This window comes from Electrona antarctica, assembly GCF_951216825.1.
Source record: "Electrona antarctica genome assembly, chromosome: 16".
Lineage (NCBI taxonomy): Eukaryota > Metazoa > Chordata > Actinopteri > Myctophiformes > Myctophidae > Electrona > Electrona antarctica.
The window spans coordinates 8314027-8332747 of NC_136797.1; the positions used below are offsets into that span (position 1 = coordinate 8314027).

Here is an 18721-nt window from a genome sequence, read left to right on the forward strand (position 1 = left end):
TGGGTCGTCCACTCACAGTTAACAGCCTTTGTATTGAGTTTGTGCTTGAAATGTACTGTAATTCTGCAAACTGTTAATAAATTCTTCAATCAATCAATCAAACATCCCTACAGGCTACAGCCCATGATCACTGTTGCTGCGTTATGGGAATTATGGGGGGCAGTCCCCAGAGTAATCTAGTAAGAGAGTGGCGACACTAGCGTTGACTCCCATTGTTACAAAGGAATGCGGAAGTGCTATCTCAATGGGACAGTTCCAGCCATAGGAGCAATGTTTGGAACTATAGCCCATAGGCACCCGCTTTGCGCGAGATCAAAGCGTGTCGCTACTCTTCTACTATACACTCTGGGTGGCCCGCGCGCGCATGCCGCAATCGGCCAATCAGAGGCGGCGTCGGCATCGGAGAAAGAGGAGGAGCTATTTGTGCCTTACTTCACTGCCTTGCCGAGTTGTTGGTTTGTTGCCGTTTTGGTGGTGAAAGTGTTGGTGAATGGTGATGTTTTCTTTGTTGCGCGAAGCTTTAATTCCAGCTTGTTGTTAGTTTGTGTTGGAGCGCATGCATGCAGAGTTCACGAGCAACTTCCAGAGAGAGATAACTTAAACTTAGTAACACTAGAAACTCCCCGAGAAACAAAACAAACTGCTGGACACTGATCCACACACACTGCAGGTTAGTAATCACAACAGAGATTTTTTGAGTTGAACGCGAGCTTAGCTAAGAGCTAGCCGTAGCTCATTGCTAGTATTATGAGAGTGACGACACTAGCGTTGACTCCCATTGTAAATGTAATAATGGAAGTGCTCGTTCTATCTCAATGGGATAGTTCCAATGTTTGGAAGCCCATAGGCCACCCGCTTTGCGGTGAGATCAAATTGTGTCGCCACTCGCTTGCTATTCCACTCGGCTTGCTGGTTCCAAAACGTTTTAACTTGAATATTTATTAACATTTGGGATTCAACTCGTGTACAGTTTAATACCAAGTCTGCGAAACCCAAGAAAGCATGTGGCTTGTTGGCCTTTTTTCCACGTCAAGACCCAAAAGAGAAATATCCCACCCCAGAACCCAAGCGAGTGAAAATATAGTAAAATACCTTTCCTTAATGTAGATGGGCTATTTTCACTATACTTCTTAAACTACAAGACCCCAATGAAGCCATAGACTTTCGTGGGTTTATCCTCTCAGAACTGTACTTGTGCTCTTTTTTTTGCAAACTGTTAAAGAAAAAACATTTTTTCCAATTAATGGAATTTCTTTGATTTAAAATGGTATTTATTCACGATTTTTTAAAATCATTGAATTTGGGTTTAATTCATGACAAAACCAAGACATGACTATGACAAACCAAAAATAAAGCGATATTTGTGACCCCTTGGCCTGGGGGCTGCAGGGCCCCTTGGCCTGGGGGCTTCATGGGCCCCTTGGCCTGGGGGCTGCAGGGCCCCTTGGCCTGGGGGCTTCATGGGCCCCTTGGCCTGGGGGCTGCAGGGCCCCTTGGCCTGGGGGCTTCATGGGCCCCTTGGCCTGGGGGCTGCAGGGCCCCTTGGCCTGGGGGCTGCAGGGCCCCTTGGCCTGGGGGCTGCATGGGCCCCTTGGCCTGGGGGCTGCAGGGCCCCTTGGCCTGGGGGCTGCAGGGCCCCTTGGCCTGGGGGCTGCAAGGCCCCTTGGCCTGGGGGCTTCATGGCCCCGGTGCATTGAACTGCTTGCACCGTCGATATCTTCACCAGTGCTACAAGCTAAGTATGCATCAAGCTGAAGTGTTACACACACACACACACACACACACACACACACACACACACACACACACAGTAAGGTGTGTGCGTGCGCAATTGGGAATTGGCACAATGACTAAATTGGGAGGAAAAAATGGAGGAAAACAAAAAACAATCTGCTATCAAGATATAATGTTTCCTGCCATCTGTGTTTTAAATGTTTTGTGTGTGTGTGTGTGTGTGTGTGTGTGCAGCAACATGGCCAGTTTGGCCACTGAGTTTTTCATGGAGTGTGAGGAAGAGGAGTTGGAGCCATGGCAGCATGTTGATCGGGATCGGGATGTGGTGGGTGAGGGTGACACTGGTGAGTATACGCTGACCATAGTTATGGATACGACTTGATTACCTGTTAATGGAGAGTACCTTCGCTTAAAAACGCTCCACAGTTGAGGTCTTCACAGGTCCAATTTAGCAGGCACCGAATGCTTTCTTTCTTGTTGTTGTCTCTGTCGCAGCAGCAGCAGAACATATTTATATTGCTTATTATTATTATTATAGTTGTTGTCTCTACTATGTAGTGTGCACACTAGTACTTCCTTCCTTACTAAAGTCACGTGACTCAAGGCTCGCCTCCCACTGGCCGGAGGAGAAAAACAGGGGGGGGGGGGGAATGTTAGCCCATAGCACTTGCCGTAGCACTTGCCCTAGCCTCGACGACCTTACAGGCGTATGTATGCATCTTGGCTCAATTCATGCAACATAAATAGCATTTTATGTAGACATAGCACTCTATAGTGTATACGCATAGTTTCATTATATAGATATTCCACTGTTAGATTCTTAGCTTATCTAAGATTCATGATGATTATTCTTTATGTATTTTATGTATTACCATGTTTTTTTGTTATTGCTTACTGTAAATCGCTCTGGATTAACCGTTAATGCATTGTGAAGGAGATTAATAGTGCTGTGTCAGAAAGTAACATGATGACACTTTGTGCTAAAGATTGACCCCTAGGAACTACTAAAATAGAGAGCAGCCTATCTACACAGAGAGTTTCCATTGGTAAACCCAATAGAATATGTTGTGGAAAAGGGCAAAAAAACCACTTGCATATTATGTTCCCAATGTGCTCCAGAAGTTGCTTAATAGAAGTGACGTGTTGGACAAAGCCATGTCAGAAAAAAGCCCAAGTGCAAGGGGAATACAGATCATATAAAGACTTTAAGGAATATTATTACAATGGATGAGTTCACAATTGCGCTGGGCCTTTACATTAGAGACATCAAAGCTGAAACATAAGATGTGTGCAGTATACTGGGGTCATTCTGAACATATCTGCAAAATATAGGTCAACCCTCAACTCAATCCAGCTTGCCCTACTGAGTAATACATCCACAGTGTGTGGTTATGATAAAGTTCTGCAACCTCTTATCTTTGATCAGATCTAAAGGTATTGGAGCAGGATGGTGTTTACCTGGAGAAACTAGGTGCAAGTGTGAAAGCCACAGTCTTATTTGTTGCCGCTGATAATCTTGGTGCCCACTCTCTTGCAGGATTCCTCGAGAGCTTCAGCGTTGAGAAGTCCTGCAGATTCTGTTTGGCAAGCAGTCGTGGCGCTCAACAACAAGAGGTATGTACCGTAATTTCCGGACTATAAGCCGCTACTTTTTACCCATGCTTTAAACCCTGCGGCCTATACAGCGGTGAGGCTAATCTATGGATTTTTACAGCTAACGGCCACTAGGGGACCTTCTAAATCTATCTCTATGGCCGGTCCACGTCCCCCACCTTTAAGCGGCGGGCTCCAGCAGGAAAGAGTGAGACAGGCAGTTTGCGCGAACAACGAAAGAAAAAGTGGAACCAAATGCAGTACGAGAGACAGAACGAGAGCAAGACAGACATTACGAGAGCGAGACAGTTTGCGCAAAGGAAGTTTTCATGCACAAACCCTCATTATGGAAAACAAACGAAGAAATGCATATGATGCAGCTTTTAAGTTAAAGGCACTCTATCTGGCTGTCAAAGAAGGAAATAGAGCTGCTGCATGTACCCTTGGCATCAATGAATCAATGGTGAGACGTTGGAGACGCCAGCGTGAAGAACTGGCTCAATGCAAAAAGGCAAAAAAAGCTTTCAGAGGTAATAAAAGCAGATGGCCCGAACTTGAAGACTTTCTTGAAGATTGGCTGAACACACAGAGAGCAGACGGCCGTGGTGTTTCCACCGTGCAGATCCGACTGAAAGCCAAAACAGTCGCCACCGAAATGAAGATTGAAGATTTTAGAGGTGGACCATCCTGGTGTCTCAGATTTATGAAACGAAAAGGACTGTCCATCAGGGCGAGGACGACTGTGTGTCAGCAACTCCCTCCCGACTACGAGGAAAAAATAACAAACTTCCGCGAATTCACACAAAGAAAGATAGACAAATATTCCATCGGACCGGACGAGATCATAAATATGGATGAAGTGCCTTTGACGTTTGACCTGCCTCTCACTAGGACTGTTAACAAGAAAGGTGAATCGACCATCACGTTGAGAACCACTGGCCATGAGTGAACAAATTTCACTTGTGTTCTGGGCTGCACAGCATCCGGATTAAAGCTTCCGCCAATGGTAATTTTTAGGCGGATGACTATGCGAAAAGAAAAGATCCCGAACGGCATCTCCGTTAAAGTCAACAGGAAAGGGTGGATGATGGAAAGCGTAATGAAGGAGTGGCTGAATGAGTGCTACGGGAAGCGACCCGGAGGATTCTTTCGCCAAAAAAAAGCATTGCTCGTTTTGGACAGCATGAGGGCCCATATAAAAGATTCTGTGAAAGCAGCCATCAAGGGCACAAACTCAATTCCAGCTGTGATACCTGGGGGCACAACGAAGCATCTGCAGCCACTCGACATCAGTGTGAACCGTGCGTTCAAAGTGGCACTACGTGTTCAGTGGGAGGCGTGGATGACTAGCGGCGAGAAATCATTCACCAAAACTGGTCGCATGCGAAAAGCAACTTTTGCGCAAGTCTGCCAGTGGATCCTGACAGCGTGGAGAAGTGTCAAAACTTCCACGATCTCCAACGGGTTTCGAAAGGCTGGACTGCTGCGTGATGAAGAGGAGGACGCCGCCACGGCTGACGAGGCCCTAAAGAGGATGTTCGATTCCGACACTGACGAAGAGGAGTTCTTTGGTTTTGAGAGCGACAACGAAGGAGAGACTGGGAGAGTGGCTGACGAAGCCACCCTGAGGCTGTTCGTTTCCGACACTGAAGAAGAGAACTTTGGTGGTTTTAGTACGCAGGAAGAAGACGAAGATGAGGATGAATGACTGACTTTTCTTGTTACAGCCGTGTTACTGCACCTTAGCCTAAAAGATGAAGACGAGGATTAATGACTTTTCTGGTAGGCTGGTTATATTTTAAGCAGCCGTGTTACTGCACCTTTAGGCCTGCTGCCGTGTTACAGGCACATTTAATTTAGCCATTGATATTGCCTCGTCAAGCGCTGTAAGCTTTGTTTTTTGTTATGGTACTAGGCTTACATTCTTACATTTGTTCAACATTTGAACTAGTCCAAAATTCGCTTAACCTCAGATCGAACGCCTGGATGCGCTACGTCGTACCCAATACCAAATCTGAGGCAGGGAGAAAAAGAACTTGCCTTTTTTGGGCCCTGGGCATGGAACGATCTACAGACCAGATTAAAATTGTCTTCTTTGATCCCCCTAGTGACTTTTAAGAGGATTGCCTTGGGCACACTCTCCAGCCATTGCGCCTGCTTTGACTTAAATGCTGTGATCTTAGTTTTATATTAGCTTAGTGGTTTCATGATGTATTGTTCTTATTAGTCTTTTTATTAGTCTGTATTTGGTTAGCTACTTAACTCTCTCTGAGCCTCCCTGGTAGTAGGTTTTTGGTATTACGGATGTCATATGTTTGTCTTTGTCATGTCCTGTATTTGTTGTTACTGGCAGAGCAGTGTAACATTTATTTGCCTCTTCTCTTGGCCAGTGCGCACTCGTAAAAGAGACTATGGTCTCAATGTGATTTTACTGGTTAAATAAAGGTTAAATAAATAAAGGCTATACTGTAGATCACTGCCGGGGAGCACACCGTTTAATATTTCTGCACAGTGTATGTACACGTTTCGAATGCTGTTAAACATGAAAGTTTGTGTGTCTTTAACGCTATGTGATACAGTACAGTTTACACAGCACAGTACATGTTCCGTACTATTGCACTAAATGGTAACACTTGAATAAGTTATGCAAATATGCAACTTGTTTGTTGAAATGTTAAAGGACCATAAAATTCAACTTTTTCAATTTCTTTTGTGTTTTTGGGGCTCCCATATGTGATTTCTATCCCCACAAATAACCTATTTTGAACAATCAGGCTTTCATGTCATATTGGTGCTTTAATGGAAATTGCTCTCAGGAACAGCTCAACTGATTTTGTCCTCATCGTGATGTCATCAATGTCACCCTACTTTGTATAATTCCTTCTCTTCTTCAGTCTTCAGTTCCAAATTTGCATTTCCACTTTGTTTACAATGTCCACCATTGTTGATTTTCCAAACTGGCATGGAATGGAAACAAGCCTGGTTTTATCTAGCATCAGTATTATAATGACTCAAATATTAAATAATCTGCACCCCCACCACCTCAGGACATTGTGGTACTGCAGCTAAAACTGCTTTCAAAGTCCAGAAAGAAATGCCATGGACTGGTTATATCAGAGTGGTGATTGAGGCTCAAACCATTAGAAATAACTTTGAGGGACATAGACAATATGATATTAAATATTAAAAGCAGTTTTAAAATGCATGTTATTTGCGCTAAAATGGAAGCTTCCCCAAACAGCCATCTCTTTCCCGATAATCCTCTGTACTGTGCACGAACCCTTACATATGGTAATTAAACATTAAAACACCTGCGGCTTATGGTCCAGTGCGGCTTGTATATGTACACATTTGTTTTTTTCCCCTAAATTTAGCTGGTGTGGCTTATATTCAGGTGCGCTTTATAGTCCGGAAATTACGCTAATGTGATGGATTCTTTCAACTCTGAGACGAAGAGTCCCATGATGGGCAGGAGGTGAGAGAGGATCCAGCATCGAAAGTGTGAATCGTTGATTGATTTTTGATTGAAATATTTAACAGTTTGCAGAATTACAGTACATTAACATTTCAAGCACAAACTCAATACAAAGACTTAACTGTGAGTGGATGACCCAATTAAGCATTACACTTGTTTACAAGAGGGTCCACCTTGTTCAATTCATCAACATTTAGACCCCATTTAGACTGAGACGTTTTAAAATATATCAAGGAGTCGGTGTCAAAAAGTTGACTGTATACACTTAATCGAATCAATTAATCTGTGTCTACACTAAAACAACCAAAACGGCAACCGGCCCTGAATGCGCCTGTAGTATATATGGCCAGTCTGTAGGTGGTGGTGTAGCACTAGCTGGCACAAAGCCTCAAAAAGAGAGAAGAAGACATGATGCCAGTGTTTGCATGTCTGTTTATTATAAGCGACTTTGGGCTTCTTTTTTGGCTTGTTAAGTGTATAGTTGATTATTTGGTCTTGTTTCCTATGATATGATTTTATTTTATTTTATTTGATTTAGCACATTATACAAACTAAATAATGAAACTATATATAACAAAAATACAGAAAAGGGAAAGTGCCTGGTTGAGGCAAGTAGCCCAATGGGCTACCTGTAGAGGCTACAAGATAGACTACAATAAAACATTTAGGTTTAGGACATGATTGTATAGATTTTCCTAAATACATGATTGGACTATATATTAAGTATTCTAATTAAAAAATACAACACTTAATCTACAGTAAGAAAAAACATATTTATTGTCATCTGGTCAATCAGAATGTTTGTTGTTCTGTTTAAAAAATATTCCACATGTTTCACTTTGTTTTCCATGATATATATTTTTAAATATCAGATCTACAAGCTCACAACGTGTCACATCACGACGCAAACTTGTAGATCTGCTATTCTCAAATAACCTGGTCGCTTTTGGGGTTGTTTTCATAGACCTGGTTGCTTATTTCTCTCACACAATCTGGCAACAGTGCAGACGCTCCGATGTAAACAAAAACAGACAGGAGAATGCTATTCTCCATGTCCACTTGTTGCCAACGGTGGTGGTGTGTAGGAGCAGTACATTAGCTGTAAAAGCCCTAACTATTAACTATTTTCTGCAGGACAAATGCAATGTATAACGCTGGGTGCTGCCATCTTTGTTTATTATTGTTCGGGGGTGGCGCATGCGTCTTAAAACACATGTGGGCTCTTGCGTCATCGGTCCAGGAAATATGCGGATTCGGACGTCCACACAGTGGCGCAAAAGTTGCGGTTTCATATTTATCCACTCTGGGACCCGGTTTAAAAAATGAACGGATTCATTGACCGTTTTGGTCGGCAGTGTGTAGATGAAAGGGCAAAACGATACAAAATGTATGCGGTTTGACTGCGGATCGTCTCAGTGTAAACACCCTCTTAGAGACGTACAAATAGACACTTCTATATAGTCAAAGAACGGAACAGGAATTCATCATAAAGGAGGTAAAAAGGGAAAAGAAACATACAGTGAGGGGTAAAAGGGGTGGGGGGGGATTCAGATTTTACGGGGGCCAGTTTCGAATTGCAGCCGTCCGTAGGTGCCCTTTGAGAGCAGTTTTGAAGGAGTCAAGGGATTCACATGTCTTAATGACTGTTGGTAGGGCGTTCCACATTTTGGTGGCATAGGAGTGAAAATAATTTAGTCCCTTGTTTGTGCCGAATCTGGGTTGTACATGGTTCGTTGAACTCCCTCTGGTGTTGTGGGTGTGGACTTCGTTAACATTAAGGAAGTATCTAGACAGGTACATGGGTATCTTGGTGGTGTATCGAATCGTTATGGTGTGAAAAGGGCATGTCCATTAACTGTGTGTGTGTGTGTGTCAGTGTGTGGAGACAGTTATTTAATGAAAATCTAGATTTAACCTGTCTCGCTATAGCACACGTAGGCTATACGCTATCACAAACATTTCGCCCTGTGTAGCCTGGCTATTCCTGTGTGTGGCGTGCACGTAGAGAAAGAGAGAGAGAGGAGTCCTGTGTCGGTCTCACGCTTGTATCACAGCATCCTGCACGTGCGTGAGATGTCAAAATGAATTGGAATAAAAACAAATAGCCTATAGGTATCAGGTCTGGATCGCATTTGAGTGAACTCTTGCAGTGTGTGATGCCTAGTCGGCTATCAATCGTTTGTTGTGAAAGCCACACAGATAATATATATGTATTAAAGACTCCTGTAGTGTGAAATACATAACGATCTGATGACTTGCTGACAACTTTAAAACTCCTACAGCCTGTAGGGGCCATAACACAGACATTATGTTTGTCTGCAAAATAAAATGACAGCATGGTTGTTAAAAGTGGCCAGGAGCCCAGACTACATATGGGTGTATGTACCTTTAATGCTTGGGACAGGTTACCATAGTTACAAGGAGTGACGTAGTCACGTTACGTGCCTGAGCCCGCGAGAGAGAAGGAATGTGCGCGACCCCTTTTGTTCCAAGTGAAGTTGTAAATTGAAACTATTTTGAGTATATTACCGCCGTTTGTATCATCTGAACTAAGCTCCAGTATATTTTTCACAGGCTTTGAGTCAATGACGAAAGTAAGTGAATGCATGAATGAATATGTTGATATTGTCAGGTTTTATGCCCTGTAATGAGTGATCCACGTTGTGTAAGAGATGCATGAAGATATACTAACGTCATGGTATAATGCTCACAATACGTGTCCGGACTCTGGAGAGGTCTCCACTCTCCACACCTAGCGCGGATTCGGATTTTTAAGTGGCGTTTCTCCATCGGTTTTCCGAAAAACGCGGCCGGTGTGCAACCACTGTGGTGGTTTGTTAATTACTTCTTTGAGTGAAGTATTTTGTATCGCCGTTTTTTGGCACCAGTAAAGTGACTAATTCATTCCAGGCAGTTGTTTTTACTGATCCAAATATGATTCTGTCCCCTTTATGTGGCCACCAGGAGTCATCCCTTCAATTATATCTGACAGTTCAGTTCCCTGCAAAGCAGATGATATCTTTGGAGGATGTTAATTATGCACTTGTGTTCAAAGTGAAAAATTGAACACTACCAATACAGTATATGGTGTGATTTATTACCATGATATAGTTTGCATAATCCTACTCATTGTGATGGAGTGGTATATGGAGTTTGTTACAGCTGCATATAAAGACTGTGGAATACTGGAAGTCAAGTCTCTGTCCATTATTGCATCCTGACTAGAGATGCACCGAAAGGGAAATTCTTGGCTGAAACCGAATATAGGAAACATTCGGCCGAAAACCGAATATCCGAATATGATTAATATTATATATTTTTTTCCTACCTTTGCTGTCATGGCCGTACCTTAAAGCTACCTGATTTATGGCAAAATAAATGGTTATGGCAAAACTTAACTTAAATAATAATCACTATTATGGGTCCATAAAACATTTATTCAGCTCTTTTGAATGCATTAATTGTATACACTATTCGGTGATATATTTTCTGCCTATTCGGGCCGAAACCGAATAGGCCGAAAATGCATTTTTAGCCATTTTCTGCCGAATATTTTCTGCGGCCGAATATTCGGTGAATCACTAATCCTGACAGATGCACCATCTTGGGTATTGCTGACAGACATATAAGAACCAGTACTCGGCCTCATACTAGTATTTGGTACTATATAGTATATGGTACTGTGAGCATTTAAGATCTTACCAACTCTAGTCTACAGTCCCTGTGTGGTGAGGATGTCAGAGTTGATTGATGTTTTCCCATTATCTGCATACATGGTGCAAGGACAACTCGTGGTAGCACTGAAACAATTTATTTGCTAAATCATCTTTTTTTGAGTGGTGCAACCACTCCATTAAATGGTAAATGGTGCATTTATATAGCGCCTTTATCCAAGGCGCTTTACATAGATTGTGCATTACATTCACCCATTCACACACACATTCATACACCGATTGCGGCGGAAGCCATGCAAGGTACCAACCAGCACATCGGGAGCAATTTGGGGTTCAGTGTCTTGCCCAAGGACACTTCGACATGTAGACAGGAGGAGCCGGGATTCGAACCGCCGACCCATGGATCATTGGACGACCTGCTCTACCTCTTGAGCCACAGTCGCCCCTAGCACTGAAACAATTTATTTGTTAAATCATCTTTTTTTGAGTGGTGCAACCACTCCATTACACAGCTATGTGTGTCCCTGGGTCGGTCTGTCTGTCCATGCACGAAAATAGCTTGTTTGGTTTTCACCATTACTCAACCATTTCGGACGCGGGGCGGCTTGCCATAAACGGCCCGGGCCCGGCCCCCTGGGCGCATTCCTGGGGGTCTGGATGTTCCGGGGACCCCCACACGGTAACTGTCATTTCTCGACGGTTTCGGACACAGGGTGGCTCGCCGGAACCGGGCTGGCACCCTGTGGGTCTGGAACCTCCGCGGGCTCCCCGGGGACCCCCACACGGAGTTGCACCACTCAATTCACATGGGTGTGATTTTTCATGTCAAGGATGTATCTGGCTGCGGGACCCCTACTCAAATATGTACTGTACACATTTATTTTGTAAATTATTGAAAATGTTACAAGCCAATCTATAAGCTCAGTGACACATTGTGAGCTGGCAGATCTGCTACTTTTAATATCCTAAATAGAAAATGGGGTTGAACTGAGTGTGCCGTTATGTTAAATAATGTTTTGTTGGACCCCCAGACCTCACTTTGAGAAACCCTGTGCTAAATTACTTATTTTTCCCCCCGCAGATGCCTGTACGAGACCCTGTTCCCCCACAGATGCCCGTACGAGACCCTGTTCCCCCACAGATGCCTGTACGAGACCCTGTTCCCCCGCAGATGCCCGTACGAGACCCTGTTCCCCCACAGATGCCTGTACGAGACCCTATTCCCCCGCAGATGCCCGTACGAGACCCTGTTCCCCCACAGATGCCTGTACGAGACCCTGTTCCCCCGCAGATGCCTGTACGAGACCCTGTTCCCCCACAGATGCCCGTACGAGACCCTGTTCCCCCGCAGATGCCCGTACGAGACCCATTTACCATGAGGATGTATCTCTCGGCAGGAGATATACGGAAGCTGACAATGACACCGGGACCCGACACAGTTGAAGATTTAATTGGCTGGCTCAAAGGCATTCTCCGATTGAACAACAACTTCTCCTTGCAATACGACGATCCCGGTTGGGGACTGTGCAACCTCGACGATCTCAAAGAGCTCCCAGGGAAGCCGACCATCCACGTCATCCCTATACTTGAGCTGGAAACGATACCAATGGCCAGTGCACAGCCTGTTTTTGATCATCCAACCACTGCACAGCCTGTTTTTGATCATCCAACCACTGCACAGCCTGTTTTTGATCATACAACCAGTGCACAGCCTGTTTTAAATCATCCAACCACTGCACAGCCTGTTTTTGATCATACAACCAGTGCACAGCCTGTTTTAAATCATCCAACCACTGCACAGCCTGTTTTTGATCATCCAACCAGTGCACAGCCTGTTTTTGATCATCCAACCACTGCACAGCCTGTTTTTAATCATACAACCAGTGCACAGCCTGTTTTAGATCATCCAACAACTGCACAGCCTGTTTTTGATCATCCAACCAGTGCACAACCTGTTTTAGATCATCCAACCACTGCACAGCCTGTTTTTGATCATCCAACCACTGCACAGCCTGTTTTTGATCATCCAACCACTGCACAGCCTGTTTTAGATCATCCAACCACTGCACTGCCTGTTTTAGATCATCCAACCACTGCACAGCCTGTTTTAGATCATCCAACCACTGCACAGCCTGTTTTAGATCATCCAACCACTGCACAACCTGTTTTAGATCATCCAAGTCCAACCGCTGCAGTGCCCGCTTTATATAATCCAATAGGTCAGAGACGAGTTTTTGTAATCGTCAACCCTAACCCCGCCCCCCCCACCAGAAACGCATTTGACTGCCTGAACTCCAGAAATTCTTCGCGGGGGCCCACGACCAGCACCCCCCACATGCGCGTCATCCCTATACTTCACCTGGAAAGAATACCAACCCTTCAGCTGGAAAGGATACCTACACTTCAGCTGGAAAGGATACCAACAACCAGCGCAGGCCCTGTTTTAAATAATCCAACCAGCGCAGACCCTGTTTTAAATAATCCAACCAGTGCAGGACCTGTTTTAAATAGTCCAACCAGCGCAGGCCCTGTTTTAAATAATCCAACCAGCGCAGGCCCTGTTTTCAATAATCCAAACAGTGCAGGCCCTGTTTTCAATACTCCAACCAGTGCAGGCCCTGTTTTCAATAATCCAACCAGTGCAGGCCCTGTTTTCAATAATCCAACCAGCGCAGACCCTGTTTTCAATAATCCAACCAGCGCAGACCCTGTTTTCAATAATCCAACCAGTGCAGGCCCTTTTTTCAATAATCCAACCAGTGCAGGCCCTGTTTTAAATAATCCAATCACTACAGGGCCTGTTTTAAATAATCCAACCAGTGCAGGCCCTGTTTTAAATATTTCAATCAATGCAGTACCTGTTTTAAATTATCCAACCAAGGAAGAACCTGCCTTCGATAATCCAATCACTGCAGAGGACGCGTACAGCCAGGCAGACGGAGATATCTGGTCCAACTCCCCTCTAGTTAGAAGCTCGGCGTGGCCAGAGGTATTTCAGATTCCCTATTTTGGTGTGGATGTTGAGTATAGACTCAGAGAAGGTAACCTGCAGTACATGGAGGATCAAACCTGCCTCAAAGTGCAGAAGGAGCTGAAACACAAAATCCTGCATAAACTGGCTCAGACCATGTATGCGTTTGATCCGTACCCCGGGCAAAAGGACCGCAAGGCGGTTGCAAAGGCCTTACTGGAAAGACACCCGTGTCTTGGAAAGTGTAGCTGGATGTCATGGAAGTTCAGTCTGGACTATAAAATGGGAAATTACAGATCAGACATGCGACGGATGGGTCGGCTTGATTGTACCGTCAATGGCGGTAAACGTGGGAGATACGGTGGAGAGGACCGTGAACCTCCCCACAAAGGCATCAAGAAGGCAAGGAAAGGGGAGCTAAATTTCCTGCCCCACTATGAAAAGAAGCACGACCCCAAAATGGAAGAAATTCGCCAGGCTCTGTTCGGTGAAATGATGACGCAAAACCCAAATGGGTACCTCGTTAAGAAACAGATGGACATCACATTCGCTTTCAGGAGAAAGGAAATCATCAAAGACAAGCCTGAAATCAGCCAGGTGTTACAGCGATGGCCAGCTCTCTTCACAGAAAGCCAGGTACGTTTTTTTGAATGTTTTTCAAGATTCCCTCTGCAGTTCTCTCCCGTGGGCCGGCACCGCTACAAGGACTTTGGTGTGCGTTAGTATCTTTGTACACAAGTTTTGAATGTTTACAAAATAAATAGACTGTTCAAAATGCATTTATGCATGGCACAAAATACATTTCGGTTAAAGGACCACTGCATCACTTTTCAACTTATCTTCATAATGTTGGTCGGATGTCACTGGTGGACAGGTTTCTGAACTGCCCACAGCCCTTCCATGAGGCACAGACTGAGTAGAAGAACATTGTGGCATTTTATCATGAACATTAGTGAGGACCAATTATATGAAGATAGGTTGAAAATTGGTGAAGTGGTCCCCTTTTAATTAAGTACTGGTTTTTGCTTTTGCCAATTTACTATCAGTTGTAAATCTAGTATCTGAGGGTTACAGATTTTTATCCATGGGCTCATACAGTATGTTTTATGTTTCAGATTTGGTGCGAGTTTTCCAGGCTGGTAGGGAGAAATCTTAAAGAAGACTTCTTTGGAGCACTGGACCAGCTGTCCTCGAGGCTGATCGACCTCTTCGGGACCAAGAAACGTCTGACTGAGCTTTTACTTCAGACCAAGGTGAGTTGTCTACACTAGTCTACTTCCTCTCTTCCCTCGATCTCTGTTCCTTTCCTTTTTCATTTGAAAACTTCAGACTTCTCATGTAAACTATTCTCATATCTCCTCTATCCATTTCCCCACCCCCATGAAAGCGTACATTTCCCGTCAGTCACTCAAACTCCCCATACATGGGAACGCCCCCAGATCCCTGATGTCATAGTAAATGCGACTTGCTGTCGCAATTAATCAACAATATATAGCAATATATATAACAATATATTAGCGCACCTCACTTCACACAGGTCACACAGGTGTGATTTTTTTTTTTAAATAAAACTTTTGGGTGAAATAATTAAGAAATATCAGTTTGTTTTGGATAAGTTTTCTCTGTTTTGTGAAAATCCTGTCTGTCTCCCTGACCACTGCCTGCCTGCTCTGCCTACTGCCTGCCCACCCTACCTACTGCCTGCCCTGCCATGTCCTGCCTACTGCCTGCCTACCCACCTGCCTTCCAGGCCACAGAGCCAACAGCTGTCAGGTCTCTTTGTCTTCGCGGACTGCCAGTCATCTTGGGGGACGATCCGACTGTCTTCTTCAAGTTTTGCTCCGTAAGTAAATTCATTTGTTGTAAATGCTGCAGGTGTTTTTAAGACGAAAAATAGCAGATGATTATCTTAGATACCAAGTTGTAGAACCATATTTCTCATTTCATGAAAAAGTACATTTATTATCGGTATTATCAAATCAAATCAAATCAAACTATTTATAAAGCACATTTAAAAACGACTGTCATCGACCAAAGTGCTGTACAAGTAAAAAACTAAAAAAACCCATATAGCAATACAATCAAATAAAATCAATACATCAATGTCAAGTTGGTACATATGAATATAATAGACACTACGGTAAGAGGTGCTCAAAATAAAAGGTTGAAAATTAAACTAGGTTTTGATTAAAAGCTAGGTCGAAAAAATGGGTTTTAAGCAGAGACTTAAAAGTCTCAATGGACTGGGCGGAACTGATGTGGAGAGGAAGGCTATTCCAGAGCCTAGGGGCAGCCACAGTAAAAGCACGGTCTCCCCTGGTTTTAAGTAGGGCTGTTTAGGGGGTCAATAGTGAGAGGTGCGCTGACGTCAGGGCTCTGACCGGCTTATGGTGTTGAAGTAGTTCTGCCAAGTAAGATGGGTCCAGTCCATTGAGGGATTTAAAAGCAATTATCAAAATGTTAAAAAAAATCAATCCTAAATTTGACAGGTAGCCAGTGGAGTGAGGCCAAGATAGGAGAGATATAGTCACGCTTTTTTGTGCCTGTGAGGAGGCGTGCGGCAGCATTTTGGACTAGCTGCAGTCGTCTGCCCAAGGACTGGTCGATGCCAGAGTATAAGGCATTACAGTAGTCTAATCTAGACGAAATAAAAGCGTGAATTAATGTTTCAAGTTGCTTGTTTCAAGTTATTATAGTCCTTTTAATAATTAATGTGCCGTTTATATTGTGCAATTCTTTAGATTATATATTTGCACAGCATTATCTAATGGTATGATTATGTCCCGTCCTTGTTTTTTTGTTTCCGTTAGGATGTAAGTGAATCTTCTGAATACAGTGAGACACCAGTGGGAATCCTCATCATCGATTCTAAAAGTCCCCAGCCCGGCCCATCCAAAGTGGGGATCATCTTGGAAGGGAGTGTGGTGATGGAGGTGGCCGACCTGCCTCAGGCCTTCTGTCTTCTTTTCGGTCTGATTTATGCCCTGCATCTGGACTACCCGATACGCATGAAAAATACATACCACTTCATACAACAGGTGATGCTCAACCTGGGTAGAAGTGCGCTGCCGCCCAAGGTTCATGCCTTGAAAGAGCAGCTGGAAGTAGAATACATTTTCTCTTCGACGTCGAAATCCTGACAGTTTTCTGAAATACCTCATGTTTCTGTATCGGTGGTGCTCAATATTTCATGTCAAGGACCCCACAAATGAGTAATTAATGTAATTGGCCACCGACCCCCATCTGAAAATATGTTATTCCAGTAACCCCTCGTAAGCAAAGATTTGAGTTAAAAAACGTTCGCTCTGAAAGAATATATATTCAAATATTTGCAACACATTTTCACGATTTTTCTAAAAATAGCAGATCTACAAGCTTGTAGATCTGCTATTTTTCAACAGCTAAAGTACAACATAATGCTTGAAACCCCAAAAGGGGTTCCCACCCAGAATAGGTTAAAGCAACATGAAGTTTTGCTGTAATTTTATTTTCATTTTTTACTTTTCTTCATTTGCCTCTTTTGGTGTTTTTTCTTCATTTGCATCTTTTGGTGTTTTTCCAATTGCCTTCAGAGTTTTACAAAGATCAACTGACAGCATAAAGTTGGTTCCAAACTTCCAATAGTTCATAGGCACCTTATCTTTAGCCTTAACTGTTATTCTCAGATCAGCTGACCGTGTAAAAGGGCTTCTAAATAGTTCTACACGAAGCACTTTATCTTTAGCAGTAGTTTACTGTTACTATGTTTATAATATTTGCTGTACTGTCTGTCAGTGTGCTTTATTTGATATACTTTTATATAAACACACTGTTTACACACTGTTCATACACCAAGTACACACAAAGTATATACTCATGCAGTACAGTCTGTTACATACGCATTGATGGGAGTACAATATGAAAAGACAAAATTCATCAAAGTACCCCAAACCAATTTGACATGGAATCCGGTCTGTATGTGTGCGCACTATTTATGCACGTCTTCACTTATTCCTGTAGGCTCTTACAGTAGGTGGAGCATAGGCTGCAGCATACTGTATGGGTATAAACATGTTTGTATTTGGTGCACCGTTTAAGTTTTTAAGCTTTGTTGCCTTTTAGGCACGTTCCATTTGAAGTCACTGTTCTGCTGAGCAGTCAGTCTGTGTATATGTGTGTAACGTATTGTTGCTGTCGGGCGGATTCCTTGTATCTTCATTTTCCAAACTTTTACATTTTAAGGCCATGTTTTCTTCATATGAAAGTGTCACGCAAAAGTAGTTAAAATAGCCGATGTACAAGCTCACAACTTGTCACATCCGCGCTGTGAGCTTGTAGATCAGCTATCTTCACTATTTTAAAATGCTTTTAAAATGCAGAACAGTTTTCTAATAAAAAGCAACCGTTTTGGATATATATGAAGCTTCCACCTGATAGCAACAATATCAAATAGTTTGATATTCTTCCATCCGATTAGCAACAATCATCTCGTCAAACCATGGAGTGTGTATGTGATTCATTGAAATATTGACCCTAATACGGGCTTTAGCTTAGAGTGACATACTATTGGTCCGACTGTCATTAGACCGACAACCTACCTCAAACCCTAACCGCACGCACGGGAGCAGCGCATGTTCGAACCACATGTCTGTTGTTTCCGCATGTCGGTCCGTTGGTGTGTCTAATCTGGGTGTGCATCCCCCCTAATACTGTTCATGTTCAATGCGTTTTGTTAAACGGAATGATGACGTACTTTGTCATGTTTATGTGAAAATGTAATGTCCCAGGACATTAGTAGACAAACAATGTGGTGCTTGTTCATTAATCATTATTTTCACAAATGTGATGTGAAAGGAAAAAATGTTCATGGGAAAAAAACACACATTCTGTATGTTGCTGAAAGGGGAGGGATTCTGGGAATTATGAAACCAAAGTTCATGGCTGAATAAAATTACAAAGAAAGTAATATGGTGTGTTTGCTTATTTTAAGTGGAATAATTATTTTAATAATTTATATCCTACATAATTTAAGTTAAATCAACCTTGCAACCTATGTGCAATGAACTTAACATTCTTAGTTATAGTACGTAGTATAGTAGTAGTAAGGTTTTTAAAGTATTTTAATTTAACTGAAATGCTTCAATTCATGCATTTGTATTTTTTAGTTCAGATCATTCAGGTTTTTTAATTATATAACTTAACAGGTTTTTTTTGTGCAACCGGTTGTGCAACCGGTTTCCACAAAAACAAAATGTTTATTGAACTCATCTGGGTTTACGTCACAGTATGTAGAAT

At 43.1% G+C, this 18721-nt stretch overlaps 1 protein-coding gene across 2 annotated transcripts; it reads left to right on the forward strand.

The window, feature by feature from the left end:
- Window positions 1-486: 486 nt before the first annotated feature.
- Window positions 487-18337, forward strand: LOC306939105 (uncharacterized protein). 2 transcript variants are annotated; one of them, XM_079523599.1, is made up of 7 exons: window positions 487-670; window positions 1969-2078; window positions 3272-3348; window positions 11558-14083; window positions 14563-14700; window positions 15198-15290; window positions 16258-18337. In XM_079523599.1, exons 2-7 carry the CDS (start codon window positions 1973-1975, stop codon window positions 16585-16587), a joined length of 3270 nt encoding a protein of 1089 aa, XP_079379725.1. In that variant the 5' UTR covers window positions 487-670; window positions 1969-1972; the 3' UTR covers window positions 16588-18337. The 2 variants fall into 2 exon arrangements, with proteins under 2 accessions (XP_079379725.1, XP_079379726.1); XM_079523600.1 differs by lacking the exons at window positions 487-670; window positions 1969-2078; window positions 3272-3348 and adding an exon at window positions 9264-9396.
- Window positions 18338-18721: the final 384 nt, after the last annotated feature.

What these genes read in the sequence shown, in the direction of transcription:
- LOC306939105 (XM_079523599.1), top strand. Translation starts at nt 1,973, where the DNA reads ATGGCCAGTTTGGCCACTGAGTTTTTCATGGAGTGTGAGGAAGAGGAG. An exon ending in CTCTCTTCACAGAAAGCCAG is followed by an intron (nt 14,084 to 14,562) that starts GTACGTTTTTTT and finishes TTTATGTTTCAG; the next exon opens with ATTTGGTGCGAGTTTTCCAG. An exon ending in AGCTTTTACTTCAGACCAAG is followed by an intron (nt 14,701 to 15,197) that starts GTGAGTTGTCTA and finishes CCTGCCTTCCAG; the next exon opens with GCCACAGAGCCAACAGCTGT.